This window comes from Pezoporus occidentalis, unplaced genomic scaffold, assembly GCF_034315485.1.
Source record: "Pezoporus occidentalis ecotype Australia unplaced genomic scaffold, CSIRO_AGI_Poc_V1 ctg44, whole genome shotgun sequence".
In the NCBI taxonomy this organism is placed as follows: domain Eukaryota; kingdom Metazoa; phylum Chordata; class Aves; order Psittaciformes; family Psittacidae; genus Pezoporus; species Pezoporus occidentalis.
This window is the reverse complement of record NW_026915769.1, coordinates 4,392,205-4,413,592: the sequence shown is the minus strand read 5'-3', so window position 1 is coordinate 4,413,592 and position 21,388 is coordinate 4,392,205. Positions and strand designations below refer to the sequence as shown.

The following is a 21,388-nucleotide window of genomic DNA, read 5'->3' as shown; positions in this document are numbered from 1 at the left end:
GTAAGTATGAAGGCATGTACAGAATAGAAAACACAAAAGGAAGGAGTAACTCCCAGCCCTCTTTCTTGGGAGAGGACCGAGAGCCCAGAGTACCTGGCTAGATTTGTCTTTAAGGATTAAGCAAAACAGTGACATACTGCGTTTGTACACATTCTCTAAGCATCCTCTGTCAGAAATAACCTTCATCTTTCATATGTATAAGACACACAAACACACAGATTTAGCACATCTTTTCTTCATCCAGCAAATGTGAGGGGTATGACAGCACAGCACAGTGTATGGAAAAAGCCAAGGACACAAAAAAAAGCATTACAGAAGAGCCTATAAGTCAACTTCTTACCATGATGTCTTGGTACTGCAATGTAAGGTTAGTCTCATACTACAAAATCATAAGGTTAGCAAATTTAGAGACACTGCACCATTTTGTATTACATGGCATAACAAGAAGTCATTTAGACTGTGGGACACAACTGACTATGAACTGGCCCCACACCTCTCATAGGTATTGTAGCATTATTCTGGAAGATTTATATTGGAATTATCATATTCTGACATTGTGCATGAAAGAAAAATGTACATGTATATAATTACTTATCTAAGTTTACATTACAATTTAGAAAAAAATGGAAAACTAAAACACTGGAAGGAAAAAGAATCTTCTAATTCATTGGCCAACAATCTGTGATAAAATAGCTGACGATAACACTGATAACATTAGTTTGCTGCAGAGACATGCACTGGCCCCAGAACTAAAAGAGGTACAATATTAAGTGATTCAGGCAGAATGTGGTGAAGATGAGAAATTCAGCATTTGTTACTGTTATAATGGAAACCTAGCAAACTGGCATGCTTCTCATAGCCATACTCCCAACACAAATAAAACACTAGTGGAGCAAGTAGGCTTTGATTTTTGGTCACAGTTTAGTGTTTTAAGTTGTTTTAGTGATTAACTATCTATATGCAGAAAAATCAGCATTAAAAATATCATTGTGAATTGCCCCTGCTTGATGAAGGTCTGATATTGAGTTGTGGTATCCAGGTATGTATCTGAACAATTTATTTCAGAGAAAAGATCACCAATATGTTTACTATTTAAATATTTTTAATGGCTAGAATTATATTAATTAAAAAATTATGTAACAAATGTTTATCTTCATATAACCCTGTAAATAAAGCAACATGATTTAGGTTCTTAAAAAGAAAATTATGACTGTACCTTACAACCTTCACAAGCATGTACTCCGTAATGGTAGCCTGAGGCTTTATCCCCACAAATTCTACATTCAATGTTTAATGCTCCACTGGGTGATTCATCTATGCTACCTGGAGCTGTGGCAAAATTAATGGATGAAGGACTGGATGCTGGTGAAAGGGTGTCTAAAAGAAAAAGGAACACTTCATAAACACTATACTATCAAACCTGATACCATTGCTATACTAAAACCACAGGAAAAAAAAGCTTATGCTAAAAAATGATGAGTTTATAGTCATTAAGTGATACTATAATTTGGCCGTGTTTGAAAATAATTCATATTTATATTAACAGTGCAAACAAACACAAAACACAGGGTGTGCCTTGCTAATTTTGATGAGACATACAATGTCAACAAACAAAAAGCCTTGCTGAAGTAACTCTGACAAGAGCTAGAAGGCTGATAATGGTCCTTGAGGATTCAACACACAGCACACAAAATATGAGAAAACCAAGCTATTCTGGATTTTTCTACATTCCATTTTTTATTTGGAATATTTCAAATGTTTCTCAATTTGATGTGAACATGATTTTTTTTATCCCACAATGTAAAATAAGTAACACTCCCCCGCCCCCCTGCCCCGAATTATTATTTCATTTAAATCAAGGAAATTTTCTTAACCATAAGAATGTACATGTACCATTTTCACAAATAACATGAATTTGAAACCAAAAAGCAGCATTCAACATGTCCAGAGAATTTGTGGCTGCCCCATCCCTGGGGCAGTGTTCAGGCCAGGCTGGACAGGGCTTGGAGCAACCTGGTCTAGTGAAAGGTATCCCTACCCATGGCATAGCGGTTGGAACTAGATGAGCTTTAAGGTCCCTTTCAATCCAAACCATTCTGTGATTCCATGTACTGTTTGTCTTGAGCAGTAGATACAAAATATATTTAAAAAACCCACCAAACCCAAAACAAGAAACACCCCAACCCAAAGCAAAACCAAAACCAACCAGCCTATCAAAAAACCCCACAAGGAACTAAAACCCCCCATGACTTCAAGTTTGTATTATAATGTCCATTTAACCTGTCATTCACGCTTTCCAGAAAGGTTATTAACATTATAACTTGCCATTATCTCAACTTGCCATTACATATTCCATCTCTTGTGCCTTAGTGTGGAGCATAAGATCTATTGCTATGCTATGACAAGAAACACATTCCTAGCTCATGGCAAGTTATCCTTAAGATACACTTAAGGTCCCCCTGACTTTTGAAGAGGTACCCATAGTTTTATATGCTAATCGAAACTGAAGTCTAAAAAACAGTTACACAACTTCTTTTTCTAAAGAGATTTTCTCAAATTGAAAGCCTGATCCTGCACATCAGTAGAAAGGCTGAACACGTATTAAATGGAAGGTAACGCAAACGTCTGCTTCCAAGATAATTTAGCAATAGAAGTCTTGCTCAGGTATTTTATGTTTTGATTATAATGGGAAAAGCATTTCTGAATTGTTGTACAATGAAAAAAACCTCTCCACACATTTTACTACTAGATGAATATGCTAAAGACCTAACGCATTCCAACTTTAATTATTTCAATTAATTTTTCCACCTTCTTCAAGGAAAATATTTTCTGAGGCCAGAATTTCTTTTATCTTCCATCTTGCACCACATGACTTAAGCAAATTAATGGGTGTGTTATTTTAAAAGAAAGATTAAGAAACACTCATGAATGTAGGTCAGCAAGTATTATGTTGGAAAAAAACCTTGGCATAGAACTCAGTCTGCACTGCCAGCACTGCCAAGCCCACAGGCATTAGAGTCATCAAGAACAGCCTAAAACCCAAGAGGTTTTTTAAGGTGTGATTTTAATTTCTTTTTACTTGCCTTATGGAATTTGAGCCTTGAAAGTTTACACTTTCCATCTTCTCTAACAGCAAAACTAGAACGTTTTGCAATGAACACTGAATAGTCAAATTAGAAGGTGACACCAGAAACTTGTACACCCATACACACAATTAATTTAAAAGCCTCATGTTTCAGGACGATGCTATAAACCCATATAAACTTTTTTTCCAGAAGGCATCTCTCTAATGTAAAGGTCTACAACCAAAAGGGACACAAATGGTTGTTCTACAAACATTTCTTTGGGCAGTAGTGCCAAGAGGCAGCTCTCCCTGCTGCCTTTAAAACTCACGCTATTCCTTTCAACCACTTCAGCACAGAGGCACACCTCAGATCTGTTTTTGTAAGGTAAAATAGCAATTGCAGCCAGTAAATTGATTTAAAGTAAGAAACCCCAAAAAAACCAAAACATAATGTAAACCAACCAGAAAGCTAATCATAAACTGGCTCTACTGCTAAAAGATTTGTAAACCCATAGTTTCAAAAGGAATACCTTACTGACATTATTGCAGTGCCCCATACCACTTCAATGAATTCTATTTTGATCTCTCAAAGCCTCTCACTAGGATCTTTTGACTAAAGACTATGTAATGTATTAGCAGTCAGAGTATTACTTGAACCAGGAAGTCATTGACTAAATAATATTCCTCTTTGGAAGTGGGAGAAAACAGCATGTTCAGAACACCACTACACCAAAATACATGGGAATTCTAGGGGAGCTTTTAGGGGTCAGGTTTTTGGCAAACATTTCACAACACCTTTTGAATATATGTGATTTGAAGAAACTTAAAAAAATTAGGAATTCCTTCAGTTCAATGTTGTGGATTCCTATATGACTACAATATATAGTAACTTCTTTCACAGTGATTTTTACAAGTTGTGTTGAAAAAGGCATTGATACTAACGATAATTTAAAACAGTGACTTTACAGTCATTTTTCAACGGCATTTGTCTAAGTTAACTTCAGCCTTAAATATTTTATGACTGCGCTAAAATCAGCTTATATATTTCCAGTGTCACCTAGTCATAAACAACGGTTATTATATTTAAGAGGTTTTTCAATTTCTGTCACTGTGCAATACTACATGTATTTATAAAACAAAGTTTTATGGTAAACCAAAACTCTCTTACCTGTTATGACTGATCCATCAGATCCTGGACCATTTCCCAGTGACTGGAACTCTGTTAAACTTAAAGCTCCAGAGCTATCATCACCTAAAGACTGAGAGAGGTCTTGAATGTTCTCCATATCTTGTAGGAACTCTCCAGATAAAGGGCTGCCTATATCATCCTCCTCCAAAGGAGTAAGGGGATAGAGCTGGTTTTCAGTGTCCACCATGTTGATCAAATAGAGCGGTCACTTAAACTTCTTTATGCTGGTGAAAGAATAAAAAACCCTGTACTTACAATACCATAATATTTTATTTTTTTCATACATATTTGAATCACAGCACACAATACATGACTTTTAATCCAATAGTGAAATACTGTACAGCATTCTGTTCCTCCAGAAGCTTTATGCACCATGAATTGTCAACAGGACAGGGGAAAAAAAACCCAAAACATGCCCAAAATATTTCATTCTGAGAGTTACGACAAGATTAATCTGTGGATCATTGTTTTCTCTCCTTTGCTGATAAAAATTACATATTGTGCATTATACACCTCCCATGAAAACTGATATAAAAAAATTACAAACATCAATACACATACATTTGGCAAGTCTTTTCTCACTTCATCCAACAGGTTTAGATATGTTGATTTTATCCTTTGTTCTCATCTCTCAAATTTGTTCAACAGGTCTTATGACACTGTAGGGAACAAAATACTGTCTTACACTAAAATCTTTGTAGAAGTGGCCAAAACTAATACCTTTTTTTACCTACTTTGGTCAGATAACATCTTCAGCAATCTAATACATCAGTAATTCCTAGAGTTAGTTCTATTTCCTACAGTGAAGTAAGCTTTCAAAGTTGCCTGCAAAGCTAGCCACCACTGTCATCAACTTTGAGTAACAGCACAAATCCCTTAGAAAACATCACAAATTGTAATTATTCTTTTGTTGACTTCTCAGATAAGGAATTAATAAATGTACTGCAGAATGTTAACTACTGCTGCATAGATATACTTCTGCTAAAAGAAACTGTCACACTGAGTAACTAACACTTGTGCATACACATAGTGCTGCAAGTCTTGTCCATGCAATGAATATGCACGAGCATTTAGAGAAGCTCTGACTGTTACTGTGGTTACCACTCAATGCTGGCCTTTCCAAAGAACACATGTTCACTGCAGTTTATTGTGAAGCTTGAAACTACCAATAAGTGGCTATATGGACACATATAAATGCTGATTTTAAAATAAAAGTGCGATGTTCTGATTAAAAAAACAAACAAAACTTCCTTGCTATTAAAGTTTTAAATACCAACTAGTTTGATTCATATGACACTGAACATTTTAGATTAAGAAATCAATCCTTTTCTCTGATAATCTGTGATGGATTCATCCTAGGAAAATCAGTCATTTATTCTGGAAAAAGAAACCCTAACATACTGAGTAACTTAGCAGATGAAGAGTGCCTTTACAAAACATTACTTTTACGAGAAAAAGAATCAACTGCAAACATTTCTGGTTGACACCATTTATTATTCTCTGCCAGTACTTTCAGTATTGAATATCTTTGCACAATTTCTCTGTTGAGGCAGCATGAACCAGCCCAGTAACAGCTGGAATTAACGTGCTGTTTGCTGTTTGTTAGATCTGAGTCCAAAACATTACATTATTCACCTGATATCCCTGATATAATTGGAATATACTTGAGCTGAGAAATGAGAAATCACTTCTATATTTTATTTGTGAAAATGAAGTTAAATTGCTATCTCTGTGATGTAGGTCTAGTGTGAGGCATCCCGGCCCATGCAAGGGGATTAGAACTTAATGCTCTTAAGGTCCTTTCCAACCCAAACCATTCTATGATTCCATGAGTAGTATGCCTCAGGATAGCTGGGGAGGTTCCAGGACACACTACTCTCCTTGTACTCAAATTACTTCAAGTACCCTACTGAATGACATACATCTCTCCAAGTATCACTTCTTCATCTAGCAAGAGCATTTTTAAAAGATTAAGTGAATGCTGAAGTCTACCTTGAAACAACATGGACATTATTTGACATGAAAGCAAAGCTAGCTGAACATAACATGGCAACAGCTCTTCCAGCAGCACGCCTGGTATTCCCCAATTTGCATTACACTTTTCCACGTTTACAGTAAATATTTAAAATTCAGCAGTCATCTTAGCTGAATTGATGTAAGAACAACCTAACAGCTAGTGAAACATAAATGGAGTTCTTATTGTTTTAACTATTAAATTACATACCCTTTTGTACTTTCAAACACTACTAGTGAATTACAGCTGCTTAATCATTATGGTTCTTGTCAAAGATTAACTAGCTACCTTAGGAAGCATAGCCATTTCTGAGACTCACCATTTCTGGAGACTGTCAAATTATACTTATCTTTTCTTTACTGAAAAGGTTATACTTATTTTTTTCCATAAGCACAGAAAACCTTTAGGTGAAATGTCATGAGTTCATGTAGTAAACCATTTGCCTTCTGTCTTCTCTGTATTCTGTACATGTTTATACATGCATATGCTTTTATTGGCAGGTTTCACTTAATATGCATTGATCCTTGCTTCTATGAAAGTAAAACTTCTAAAGTAAAAAGGGTAATGAGTATGAAATTCATGTAGGTAATATTCCCAGAGCGTATTCTGCTTTGCAAAAAAAGCTGTACATGTTACAACAGTAGATGTGGTAGCTGCAGCACGATAATTCCACTGAAGCATCTATGTAACTTCTAACTCTTAAGACTCTAGAAAAATCCTGTGCCAGACATTCACAGAGGATTTTCTCCATTCCCCATGTGATATTTTAGTCTTCATACCCCCTTTCCTATACCCACATACAAACACGCACAAAGTAAACTGAAAACAAGAGAGCATGACATTGAGAAATAAGAACACAATTTCATGTAATTATGATTTTAAGAATAAACAGCCCTCTCTCACAGCCTTTTATCTCTGAAGTAAGTCTATTTTCAGAAGTCTTCTTTTCCCACCACTACACTGCAGATACCCAATGAGTAACTTACCTATAATCTTGAAACAGATCTTAAAGAAATCATGGTCAGCCTATCAAAGAAAAATACCTAATCATGCAGCATTCGGTTAATTGCTTCATTTTTGGAAAGGGATAGTGGGAGACTGAACCACTGGCCCTTCCACATTCAGTACTTGCCACGCTAGGGATAATCCCTTGGGTTGCCCAGATGCAAAGGTCTCTGAGAAGCAGCAACAAAGTCTGGATTTACTGCATAAACAAATTGATCGTTTAAAGGGCTTGCATGCAAACATCAAGGTTAAAGTTGAAATAATCATTACCTCTCGGTCACTTTGAGAATTCTGTAGCTGAACACAGCACATTTAAAACTAGTGGCTGCAGTAGACAGGCTTAGAAAACTTAGGTAAATAGGAAGAGGTGAATTTGTAAGCTACAGGATATTTCCAGTATCCTGATTCAATACATAAAAAACAACTGAAAATAAAATCTGGCACCTAAAATACGAAGTACAGTCTCCTACCTGGGAAAGGATGCATGTTTTCTCCTCTATCCTAAACTGATTCAGTTTTCATGCTTTGTAACCTTACAGACTAGTAACATTTTATATATCACCAAGTATTAAGAAGTTAAGGCAAAGAGAATTTACTACACATGGAATTAAAAACCTTCATGAGCCACCTCTTCAGGACTGCCAGATGCACCCCTCCCCAGTACAGAGTTGTACTCCAAGATATCCTATGCAACTTATAAGCATCCTTGCACTTAAAACAAATAAAAATTCCTATACCCCGATTTTGAAAAATGATATTCAAATTGCAAACTCTTAAAACTATGAAATTTAACAAAAATCTCAATTCTTAGAATGTCACTGTTTTGTTAGGCAGTTATTTTTACTTTGAAAAAAATCGAAGGAAAATACTTAATAAAATTACAAAATATAATTTACTGCTCAGTGCTACAAATCCACAAGTTTCCTGGTGCAAACCTCTCTTAAAAAGTAAAAACATATGTAAGGAAATACTAACATAAGCAACACCTGTCATGTGGCAAGAAGAGTATTATGGACAGTAAAATGTAAGATCAGGATACAAATTCTGTAGAGAAAACAAACAAGGGTTGTGAAAGATGGGGTTGCCATACTAAACATGAAAGACTCCTTACATATTACATGCAAAGTAGCCATGATGCAGGATCTGCATTAATGAAAGTTTAAGGGTCTAGGAACATCTGTCTAACATTTATGTCCCTTCCAAGTAACAATCTAAAACCTCAGTCTATATTACTACAAAAAAAACTCAGTTAAAGGCAAGGTATACAAAGTCATCTTGGATCACTAGACAAAATGCTACTGTATTTCCTCATGAAATAGAATTTTGAATTGCTTATGATTGCTGTACATACAAACATACAGTTAGGAAAAAAAAACAACAAAATAGCACTTTCACCAATATCACAACCTTTTTAGGTTGTGACCAAAAAGCCCAAAATACTTACTGAAATGATTTCATAACACTGCACAATTCAAAACTTTGGGCAGACCCTACACAGAAACAGACAGAAAAAGACCGGAAGAAAGCAACTAATCAGCCAAGGATGGTGTGGAAAGGTGGACTGAAAAACTAGGGAATGATGCCATAATCACTAACATCACTACGCAACTACTTTGCAGCTCCTGAGCCAGCTTCAATCCCCGTTGGCATCTCCCTGTAGCTTCTTTCCAAGATTTAGTGGCACAGGGTAAAAGCTACATCATGGGTTCCAACTCCAGGAAGTGGGAGACTCATTGCCTAGAATATATTAAAGATAAAAGTCTCTGAGCAGGACCACTCATTCCATTCTTAAATGCAACAATTCTGCTTTACAACTGTTCAGCTTCTTTCTATACCTTTGTGATCACCCCTGGCAGTGTTCAAGACCAGGTTGGATGAGGCCTTGGGTAACATGATTTAGCGTGAGGTGGCCCTGCCCATGGCAGGGGGGTTGGAACTAGATGATCTTAAGTTCCTTTCCAACCCTAACTGTTCTATGATTCTATGATTATGATTATGGAATTGGTTGCCCAGAGAAGCTGTGGCTGCCCCATGCCTGGAAGTGTTCAAGGCCAGGTTGGACTTGGCTTTGAGCAACCTCATCTAGTGGAAGGTGTCCCTGCCTGTGGCAGGGGCGTTGGAAATGGATGAGCTTTAAGGTCCCTCCCAAGACAAACCACTCTGATTATAAAATCACTATTTCCTCCAGCGTTTTCTTTCAATCATGTAACACGTTCATTATACTCCAAAGAGTTCTAAAAATTGTTCAGTTTGCCAAGATTACTGTCTAAGAAATAGCTAATAGCAAGACAGAACAAAATTATTCAGGAAGTGATTACACTATCTATCTCAAATATCATACCCTCTCACTTTCAGATAACAGATACAATTAACAATGGAGAAAAAATATTACAAAGCAGAAATTAGTTTTCAGCAAACAGAAATAAAAGCAGTAATTCATCTCATGTCAAGCACCTCACGTTTGGGTTGAGTAGAACTCAATGGGCTTTCCAGAGCCACAACTGATCTCTGAGGCCACGATTACAAACTAAGAAGTGGTACTTTCCGATAAGATTGCTTTCCTGATCCAGTTCACTTCAAAGCTTTACAAATATTTGTGCTGGCTCAATGGAGGGAGCAGAAATAAGCAGCTGGGGAGAGGGATACATGTGCTGCATGGCCAACAAATAAATGTGTATGTGCAGCCTTAATCCCCTCTGAAGATTCCAATAATTGTATAAACAGGCTGGCCCTGTAAACCAGCCACTTGCATTGCCTGAAGTAATGCAATCATGCCTCTTAAGTCTCTGATGAGGGCTGAAAACTGCTCTACAGATCAGACAGCATCTCTATTACATCAAGCAGCAACGTCTTTTGACAGGGCCATGGAACTGTCATATAGGTGGAGAGATAATGCACATCCTACACTTAATTCATCATCCTTCCTTCCAGCAGTAGAACTCCCACAGAAATCCAGTAAATGGAAGATGCAGACATTTACTCTGAGTTGAAACAACATACTCCAATAAATAAATAATTCCAATGCTGGAAGCTGAAGCTGAGAGTAGAATCTAGCTTAAAGACAGATTTCAGCTGCTTGTAAAGAATAAAACAACATCTTGGCATCAAATGGGTTTCTAATGGGAAATTTTAAACTCAACAAGCCCCTAAAGAACTTGGTAACTAGGAACCCAGTTGAGAACACTTTACATTTAAATACACTACTTTTACACTGACTTTATATTAGACCAGAAAATATATTTTATCATACATAATCCAAAACATTAGACTGGTCAACCTCTAGCAGACAGAGCTCAACTTAAGATGTAAAGAAATACCGCAGCTCTAGGTTATCAGTACAATGAGATCAGGAGTCTCCCTTTAAGCCTGCTAACCCCTTTAACACAGGAGGTTTGACTTCATCAGCAACCGACATAAAGGTTTTGTGACCTCTGCCTTCAGGCTCTAGAGACAAGACTTACAAGTCTATCACCTCAGAGTTACATCTATCTGAAGTTATGCTTGCTTTCTGCCACAGGAATGGAATGGAATCAGAAGCATTAAAAGTGATATTACTCAAATCTGTATCAATTAATATATTTCGTATCAAATAATATCTTTTAAACTAAATTATATTCCAGTTTGATGTTTAGATGATTCCTGACTCTAAACCAAGCAAGCACTGTCAAAAAACACTTAAGTGGAAAACTTCATGTTAAATTCTTTATTGTCGCTTCAACTTTTATTGTTGAGATGCCTAAAAATCGTGAAAAACTGGCTATTTGTAACTTTTTTCTATTTATCTTGTCTCTGTTTCCACTTTTATAGTAAATAATGTGCTCTGACACATGGTTGAGAATTGATTACAAGCTTAATCTATAGAATAGAGATTCTATTATTAATATGACATTAAAAAAGAAAAATCAGCCTGGATAACAGTATGAGGGGAGTTTTTTCTATTTATTACATTAGTTATTAATGCACATAAAGCACAATATTCAGATTGAAGTTAATTATATTCTGTATTTTTGAGACATGATCATTGCAGCAAGAGATTCAAAAGAACAACAGTAATTTTTTCCTTCTGCAAGAAACTAAGCCATGGCAACATCTTAGTAACCACTATGTTACAGAGTACTCTGTTCTCTGACATGTGCTCTCTTTCAAGTTGAAATACAGTTCCACAAGTACTACTTACAGCTCACCAGTTTCTAATAAAACCTCCACTTCACTGTTTTGTATACCTTTATGCTTGCAACACACTCTCCCTTTTCCTCTCTCTCCAAAGAATCTCCAGGTTTTGTGTTTTATCCAATGCATTTTGATGTCAATATCTCTTCAAGTCACTGTTCTGTTTACTCAAATTATTTCATACTTGAGCAAGATTCAAATGTTTACATGCTAAGCATAGCAGCCATAGCAATTTGTGCTTCAATCTTTCACAGATTCTAAACCCTTCATGACAATATCTTGTCATGATAAAGCTAGGCAATGATGCTAAAAGAATACACCATTTAGACACTGATGCTCTGTGTGTTTGCTGAATAGTGAAGACCACAGCTACTGTGAAATGAAGATTTGATGCATCATTTAAGAGGCCAGGGTTTTTATATGCACATTAAAAGCTATGATTTGATTTATGACTGATATTTGAACCAATGCAAAGTCATGTTCGGACAAACATGGCACTTATGTATTTGCTATTTTATCCAAGATCACGTTCACACAGATGTATCAACTGAGATTTGCTGTATTTTCATTACCCAGCTAATGAACTCAAAGCTCTCCCAGTTTCCCTGTGTGTCCCAAAACTCCTTACCTATTTATATGGAAGTAATTTGGTTTTCCTAAGGTTTGCAATACTGTAGAAATGTCTAACAGGCTTATTATATATGCCAAGATTTTGAACTGATTAACATTTAGCGATACAGTTAGGGATACTGCAACTTCAGGAACCAGTGCTCAGGCTGAGGCTAAATCTAGTTGCTTGGCATCCCTGAAATTAAGACTTTTTTTTTTCTTTTTTTAAAAGGAACAAACCAAAACCACCACAAAAACTATGTCTTGTGAACTCCAAGCACTAGTACATGTTTGAAACCATTACCAAATTTTTCCTAAAAACAATACGTAAAAGTAACTTCGGGTGGTGAATTCCAAGTTGATTCTGACATGTACGGCATTTACAAACAGCCTACGCATCTGTCCTGACATGCCACTGACTGGAAACCAGATCCTTAAAACTAAATTGGAATGCTGCAATTGTTTCCTTACACACGTGATTACGGCATCTCAGATTATGCAAAGCAGCTTCTCAGCAATTTTCTAACTATACCCTGATACTCTACAGAGACTTCATTTGTTGAAGGATAAAGATACCTGAGGGTAAAATGCAAGCAGAAATTGCATTTGAGTGTGGTGACTAAGCGATTATCTCCAATATAATCAATTTTTGAAGTAAATAAAACATCAGCCTCTTGCTAAGTCTCCTGCAGAGTCCATTTTTGTTACATATGGTAAAAATAAACTTCAGAGGGTATCAAATTAAAGACATCTGTGCAACTAAAATTGTCAATTAAAATTATAATCTAATACATACAGAGGCAGTGCCAGGCAAAATTGGCCATTTTCCATTAAACATCCTGGCTGTGCTGTTACATAAACTTCTATAAGCCAAAAGCTTTACTTGCTCACATGCTTGATAAAAATGAAACAAAACAAAAACCCATCAAGACTAACAACTGTTCTATCCAGAAAGACATCATACCTTCTATAAGCAAAGCTGTTTAGTAACTCATACTAACAAAAGTGAAATTTTAGTCATACTACATTTATGAAAAGAAATAAAAAACAATTGCCACCAACAGTCAATTAAGGACTGATGCACTTTCTAAAACTGATATTTCAACAATCTTTAGGGTTCATGTACATGTACAGATAATTTAAAATGTGTTCTTATAAACTACGATATAAAAATCCCTTTTGTTTTATATCCACAGATTTTATGTGTGATATAGCAATTGCTATATATTACCAATAATCCCTTGGCATAATTATTGGCAGGACTGGTAGTAACACACTCTTTACAATTTAGAATCCTTGCTGTGTTATAAATAAAAGTACCTGTCTTGAGTTTAAATTTATAGTAAAATGAAGGATAAGATATAACTAATTAATTTTTTGTTCTGAGAGCATATTTATCCTTCCTGTATGATTTCAACCTTGCTTGAAGAGGAATAGTCCTATGACATCAGTACTTCAACTGAATACAACCTAATTCAAATTATATTATATATAATATTAATATTATTTTTCAGCCACATAATTTAACATTATGCAGAAACCAACTAGCATTATTTTAAGTTGTACATAATTTTGTGATCTTAAACAACATGATAAAAGCTTGAGAGCATTAAATTGTGACAGTACACACATTTGAAAGGCAGAATTCATTCAGTATTTACTATTACTGATATTAAAATACCAGGAAAAGAGCAACTTTGGTGAGAAGAAATTAAAAAAAAACCTTTAATTTCTATTCATTTGCTCCCATGAACATAAAATTTTCATAGCACTGTCACCCCACATTGTTGTGTCACGTCCCCCTGTTCCTTCCCCTTCTCACTATACAGTTCCCCCTCCCCACACAATGTCCCTGAACTACTTACTATGCAAACAGCAAACATGCTGTAGCTGGTTCAGAGCCGCATGTTGCAACTGGCTCCCTACTGCTCCTATGCTGATTGGCAATTGACAGGCCAAACAGAACATATAATTGTTGAATTCATATTGCATCATTTCCTCAGGAGAGTCAATAATGTGTTTTCCTTTCTTCTTCCCAGTTACCAACTTCCATAAAAATTAAAGAGCTTTAATGCCTTTGCCACCACTACTCTTCTGTCAAATTCAACAAGACCTGCAGGTTCAAAGTTATTGGTGGGAGGAGAGGACAGCAGATATACTGCATATACCTGACGTTCTTAGGAAACTAGACTAAGAGAGATGAGAAAATCTTGAGAACAGTTTTCAGAATAGCAGTTTTGGAGCATAAATTTCCTCCAAGACAGATTTGGACATTTCCTTCCCCAGTTCCTTCCCCCTCCCCCCGCCTTCTTTTTCTTTTTTCAGTTCACTTTAAGTATTTGTTTTATATTTACTAAGGTTTGTAGAACACACAAACAGTACAATGGGTGCCTGAAATTATGTCAGTACTCAGGGTATTCTACAGTTTTCCAGGGTCACTCACTTTTTCTCCTAATCACATATTTTATTTAGAAAAAGGTAACTGGCTGTCCTTGAAATACTGGTTAAATATTCACTTTGGCTGAGGATTTCTGACCTGTGGGCAAGTTCTTACAGACATCTTGATGGCAACATTCTTTCTGAATGAAGAGCTATTGTTTTGGAACAATACTTTTAATCTGAAAAGGGGGGGAGGGGGAGAAAAAAAGGTATCTTACGTTAAAATTACTTAATGTAAAAAGTTGAAAGATGACCTGGACTTTTTAGCAGGCTGATTTAAGAAAAGTTTCACTAGAATCTTACCTGCCCTTCAATCATAACCTAAGCCCCCTTTTTAAAAACACATAGGCACAACTTTCCACCTGACCAAGCCCAGATTTTGCCACCCTGCACAGGTCCTGCACAGGTCCTGCTCAGAATAATCAAAATAACCCCCCCACAACACTGCATCTGTATCTGTTACTACAATAGCTTTCCTACTTAGGAAAAGCATTCCTTTAAAAGGAACATGAAGTCTCATAGTTTTCCCTTTTCATTTACAGCTTAAACTTCCACATCTAATCGCTGCCTGGCTTGGGGCAAAAGTCCAGTTACTTTGGCATCTGACGTTGCAACTTCTGCTTCAAAGATCAACAACAACAAATATTTTTCTGCCTCAAGTATACCTCCTTTTCAGTCTCCAGATCCCCAAATCTCGGTTCAGTTTTGCCTTTACCCTGGCACACTTAGCGTCGATACTCTTTCAGCTGTCTTACCCTTCTCTTTCATAAGTCATGTCAACCCATCCTCAAATCACCTCCTTCATCCCCTCGGGTCTTCTAGTCTTCTATCTCTGCCCTCTAGTATCTGCACAGCTGCACTCTTCTCACCATCTGCACCCCCTTGCATGATTCATCACCAAACACAACAGACCGTGATTATTCACTATCTGAAAAGCTACAGTGGAATTTACATCTGTTTCTGGAAGATATTCAAGAACCCTGAATTAGCCTTCTTAGTAGAGAACACCACCACTGTGTATTTGCAGTGGTTTTATTTCACTGATGAACTTTATTTCCTTGCCCGCACATAATAACAAGTCGTATTCAAATAAACTAAATTCAGCTTAACAGAGGATATATATCCTAGTGAAGAGAATGACCCTCAGGTAAGATATTACAGGCTTAGGCCCCTTCCACTTGCAACTGTCTTTTTGAAAATTGAGTAATCCCAGTGGGCTAGCTTTCACAGTCTTCTACTAGTAGACAAAGTCTAATGTCTCCTATAAACAGCACCTGGAGTTGTGTAGTTTACTCATTTTTTGGTGTAGTACAATTTTACTCATTCGTTCAAAGTATTTTTACAGGCTCTTGTTGCTCAGCTAGTACATTTAAATAAATAAATAAATAAAGCTTTCTAAAAATAAACTAACTTTGATTTAATGGCATGCCACAACTCAGAGCACCCAGATTGGAACGTGAAACAAAATTCTCTTCCTTTTTGTTGCTGGTGGTTTGGGGTGGGGCTTTTTTTTTTGTTACGAAAAAGACCTTCAGTTTTGTTCTGGTAATTTAGAAATTCCCACCTTAAAAAGTTTTTCTTTGTGATAAATTTATCACACAAAAGCAACATTCACACTGAATTAGCACTGCTGACAGGAGTCTTGGCAACAGGTATGAATGCAATTATTTGGCAAATGGACATCAAGTACTTGTACTTCCAAGCTACTGACATGTCAGATAGAGGATATACTTGGGACACATGACTTCACATTTCTAAATCAGGTCACTCACTACAGTATAGAGATCACAAGCCTCACACTCCTGCACAATTAAAAAATGTCAAAATATAACCAATTACTTTCCTGACATCTAACCTCTCTACTCACCCTTCAAATGACATGAAGGGCGTCTACTTACTGGTTTTAACAGCCCCATATTAAAAGCATCACCACTGCTGTCTGCCTACCACTTCACTTCTCCTTCCCACTTGCTTTTACTAAGGAAGCACCTGAATTGCAGAAAAGTGGAAGAAAAACAGCAGTCCAATAAAACAGACAGAATAAGATAAGCTGTTTAAAAAGTCATGTATGCACTTTCATACACCAGTATTAATTCACTTTGTAATGCATTTCAGCTGACTGAGATAAAGTAGTTATAGGCACACAGCACCTGAAGCCTTCTGCTGAGCTAAAGCTGGTTGCAAAATAATGTTAAGCTACAGTTAGACAAACCAGCTTAAGTAATGGAATAGTTCCCTGACATCAAAAGGATATCCCTTCTATAACTCCCTGACATTGTCAGCCCTGCATCTTCCCTCTCCCTTCTTTATTTCCAGCCACACAGCTCCATCCTGCCTGTGCTGGCTCTCTCCATTGCCTGACCTCTCTGATCACATCTGTAACAGTAAATAAAACAGGGCCAGAGCACAGGCTCAAGCCATGCTGTTGGCATCCTCTCTGACACCATTTTGGCCCATAGCAGCTTGGCACTCTCCCAGACAAATGCCCAGGCACAGTTAAGGGGACAGCAAATGAAGAGCAGCAAACTGCTCTCCACTGGTATCTGGATGCAACCATACTCCTTTTCAGAATGAAGACTGTTAGGTGCATCCAATTTTGCTACTTTGTTCTAGGTCCAGAGAACAGTCCCTGGCATATTTTATTCCCTAGTGTAGAAACAGCCTTAGTGAAACAATTCAGCTCATTTAGCTGGTAGAAGTGTAACAGAGATAAATAACATTAATAGTTAGAAATAGCTGAACAGACTCACTAAGGGGCAGCAAAGAGGAAGGACAGAAACATGAATGGTAGCAAAGGAAAGAAACATAAAGGAGCCTGGCTGATCTTTAACAACAGTTGCTAGATCAGATCAGGCCACGCTGTATAACCACACCTCTGGCTGTAAGCCTCAGATATGCAGGTCTGTCAGGAACAACACAGAGAGGGGAATAATCGTTGGGATTTTTTTTTTCTATTTATGTGTTCATTCAAATACACCTGTGTGTCATATAGAAGAGAAAAAGAATGATAGCTGCAAGCTGAACAATTCTACATTCTTAAAGGATAATCACTATTACATTTCCACAGGATTTATAATCCTTAGAAAATGCAACTCCATGTAAATTTGGTTAGAATTATGGCAGCTAAGTAGGCAGAAAAATCAGGTGTCCAAAACATATATGCAAGTTGAACATTTGACAGCTGTTTGAAAACACTGGCCTATTTATGTATAGTTACATCTCTGTAGAAGAGATGTACAGTACACAAAGAGAAGCACAGTACACAAAAATGTACAGCTGCTCCATTTTTCAAAACCACTATCCCATGCTGATTGTCTCTTAGTTACATGTATAGTTAAGCTTTTACCTGACTTGCTTCTAATCAGAGTGGCCTGCTTAAGTGCACATAGCAGTCTTGTGTCCTGAGGTGGGTAAGAAGAAAGAAATTACAGTTATGTATGTTTGTAAATATATATATACAAGTTCATTTCAGAGGTAAAAAAAGCAGTTCTAATTTCTTATGTGCTCTTCTCTGTCGGCAACTATGTGCAAGATGAATAAACACATTATACCATATATACAGTATAACAACATAAGTCTTCCTTATGCTCACAGAATAAAATTTCCAACAACCAGCTGGTCAGAAACAACCACAGCCAGAACATTCTCCTCCTTACAGCTCTCTCTTACAACAAAACTGTATCCATCCAGCATCTTCCACTGATAAAAACCCCACTCAACCCCCCCTCACAATGCAGCATACTTACTGCAAACTGAATATTAACCTAGAGTAAGAAAAAGGTTTTGAAAACCACACTTAAGCATTCCCAACCCTGCTGAGTAAACTTCAGTGACCAATATTCTGTGCATACCTGCATTGGCTAGTTTTTAGAATTAGAATTCCTAACCATCAAGAATCCTCCATTAGAAACATAATTTTTACGAATAGTTCTTGTAATCTTCCCCTGAAAATTGCCAACAAGCCACCAATATTCATTACAACCTGAAGGCTGCAATTAATTTTATTTTAATATAAGAGCGGGTGAATTCCTCAACCATTGTAACGGAGCATTCATCAGCCCTATTGTAGAGTACTGCTAAGCACTGCCTGCTAATGAATCAAGGAGTCACCAAAGTAGTCTTCTGACACAACACCCACCTTCTCCCTCTTCCTCCTCCTCAAACCCAAATGGTTCCATATTGTATTTCTCAGCTTTACTGCTCCAGGAAACATTTACCATCCATATTTAATAAAGATGCAGGAAGGATTTGTTTTGTTTAATATGAGCCAGCACCATGACTCCAATGCCATGTACTTCATGACATTCCTGATGAAGCAGTAACACTAACGGGAGGCCAGGAAATACCATCAGGAATTCACGTCTTCACTTTCAAACAGATTTTGAAAATAGAAAATAGTTGTTCTTTGCATCTGAATATTCACATTCTGGTTTAAATTCAGTGTTTTCTTCTGTGAATTGTTACACCAAGCATTTCCAGTAAATAATTATTTAAGCCAAAACAAAACAGGCATCTTGCCCTTTTATTTCTGTAACAAAAAAATATAGTGGCAATACAGGCCTATATGCAGATAAGAGAACTTACTCAGAGTAAGTCTGCTGGATGCATAGGTTCATAAAACAAGGCAGTAAGCCCTGCCCCCAATACTTAATCATAGGCTGTAGAACAGTTTCAAATGACCCCATTTTTGTTAAATCTAAATAAAAGTAGGATAGATTGTGGTATCATTTTTCCATGCAAAATAAATCAAACTCTTCACAAACTGTTCACAACAATTGTTCTCAGCTCTAGGATATTATACACTTAACTGAGTAAGAAGTTACTCAACCAGCAGTTAATTTGCACATTGAACAGCAGTTCTGGTTTCCTTTTATATACTTAGCAACAAACTGAAAAGATAAAAAGTACAAGATATGAAAGCACTGGACTAAGTTGCTTTCACATGTATTTCAGCTGCCTGGAAACAAATGCCAAAGAACCTTACAACTTCAGTGGCTACTCTGAGTTCCTCAAGGAAGAGACATTTTTTAACAAGTTCATTTTACTATTTGGAAACATTAATAAGTTGACATTTTTTTTAAAAAACCATGACAGTATGTCAGCATTTCTAGAAAGGGAGAGGTAATTCACCAAATGCCTGCAATTCTATCTTATACTGTTAGTGTTTCCACAGGCATGAGAAAACTCAAACATAAACCAATAAATTTAGATTAATATAGACAATTTTTGTTCTATGGCACTGTTTAGTTAATTCTCATCTATCAATCTCCAAAGTAAAACGAAAATCTACTGCTTATGCTTACAGCATTTTAAAACACAGCAAACAATCACACAAACCAGTCATGTTAACAATTCAGGCCCCAGTCAGGACTAGCACACCAATGAACTGTAATTTGTATTAACCTGTGCACAAGAAGCCCTCCACTGGACACAGAAATTGTATTTCCTAGGTACTTAAAAAGACATCCTAGATACTAAAAGGCACATGCAATGCACTTATAAATAAATATTGTTTCATAAGCAGAAACTATGAGAACTGGTATGAGGAAGTGGAATCAGATTTGGCAACACTTCAATTCCACATGCAATCTGGTCACATAACAATCTCCTCGTACCAATTTAATGTTTTTAAAACATGCCAAATATCACACTTTTTAAAATTGAGAGATTTTAGTTTAATTTTGAGGATATCAGTGACTTTGAGCCTAACTTTACTGGTTAAGTACTTTTTCATTCAGTGAATACTCAGCATTCTACTTCATAAAAAGTCCTTCAACATTTAATTTTACAGACCTGTCCCTCTGAAATGCTGAGCACTCCTGAAATATTCAGGATTCTGATGAATAACACATTTATACAACTTTCACATAGCAGTCTAACACAGCAATAGATATCAGAACATAAGGAAATTTTATTTACTCTGTTCTTCCAATTGTGCTACTACTTTCCATTTATCAACTATCTGTTGGCGGTTCTTGCTCAGTACTTCTTTCCTTATCAGTTGACTATATATTAATCATTCTTTACAGATTCTACCTCCAATGTTTTTCCTTCTTCAGTTGTTAAAAAACAATTCCAAGATAGCTCCCAGTCCGTGTATGTACTCACCAAGTCATGCAACATCTTGCATGGTTGAAATCGAAGTTATTTTCCAGAATCTGTTCCTTTTCCATTTCATGTGCACATTGGTGATGACTAGTGGCTCTTCGTTAAGAAGAAGCTGCTGACATTCTTTAAAAAAAAAAAAAAAAAGAATTAACAAAATTTCCCAAAGCTTACTATTCTAATTTTATATTGATAACATGTAATATGCTTTTTTTTATATTTATGCTTTTTCAGAAAAAAGTCACTGTCATTTCACCTGAGCTAAAATTATTTTTAAATGACTGACGCTTTCAATACATTAGTTTTACAGCAGGACTACACTGACATCTAGCTAACTATGGTATATGACTGGTATATCCCAGTATCATTCTGATCTATTTTTTTCATACTAGAAAAATTCAAAACCACTCAACTAAAACCACCACATTATAAGGACTATTCTCACAAGAGTCAAAGTCTTTTCATAGATAAACTGTTAGAGTAGTTACAGTTTTCAAAGTGCACACATACATGTCCCACAAGATTTCTTTTGCAATTGGCCTTTTAAGTACCATTTACACCGCAAAGTAGAGATTTTATTTTCATATACCTTATAAGATTTGTTAAATAAAAAAAGCATACATTGCTATAAAAATAATGATTTGTTTAAACTGACTCCCCTGTCTACTCCACTAAAAACAAATAAGATTTAGAGATTGATGAAGCAGTCAGATTTAATTGTTAAAATTCCAAAATCCTGTAAGAAAATGTTTGTAATTATAATAAATATAAATTCAACTATTTTCCAAGCCAA

General features: G+C 36.3%; 1 protein-coding gene across 2 annotated transcripts in view; it reads right to left on the bottom strand.

Moving 5' to 3' along the window:
- PPARA (peroxisome proliferator activated receptor alpha) overlaps positions 1–21,388 on the bottom strand; it is a 34,079-nt gene that overhangs the window by 10,855 nt on the left and 1,836 nt on the right. The window contains exons 2-4 of one of the 2 annotated variants that reach the window (XM_062634943.1): positions 20,599–20,721; positions 4,233–4,477; positions 1,217–1,377 (exon numbers count right to left, since the gene is read on the bottom strand). In XM_062634943.1, the coding sequence (XP_062490927.1) occupies positions 1,217–1,377; positions 4,233–4,440 (369 nt within the window). In that variant the 5' untranslated portion in view covers positions 4,441–4,477; positions 20,599–20,721. Of the gene's footprint in view, positions 1–1,216; positions 1,378–4,232; positions 4,478–7,253; positions 7,469–20,598; positions 20,722–21,388 lie in introns of those variants that run through there. The other variant, XM_062634944.1, reaches the window with a different exon arrangement.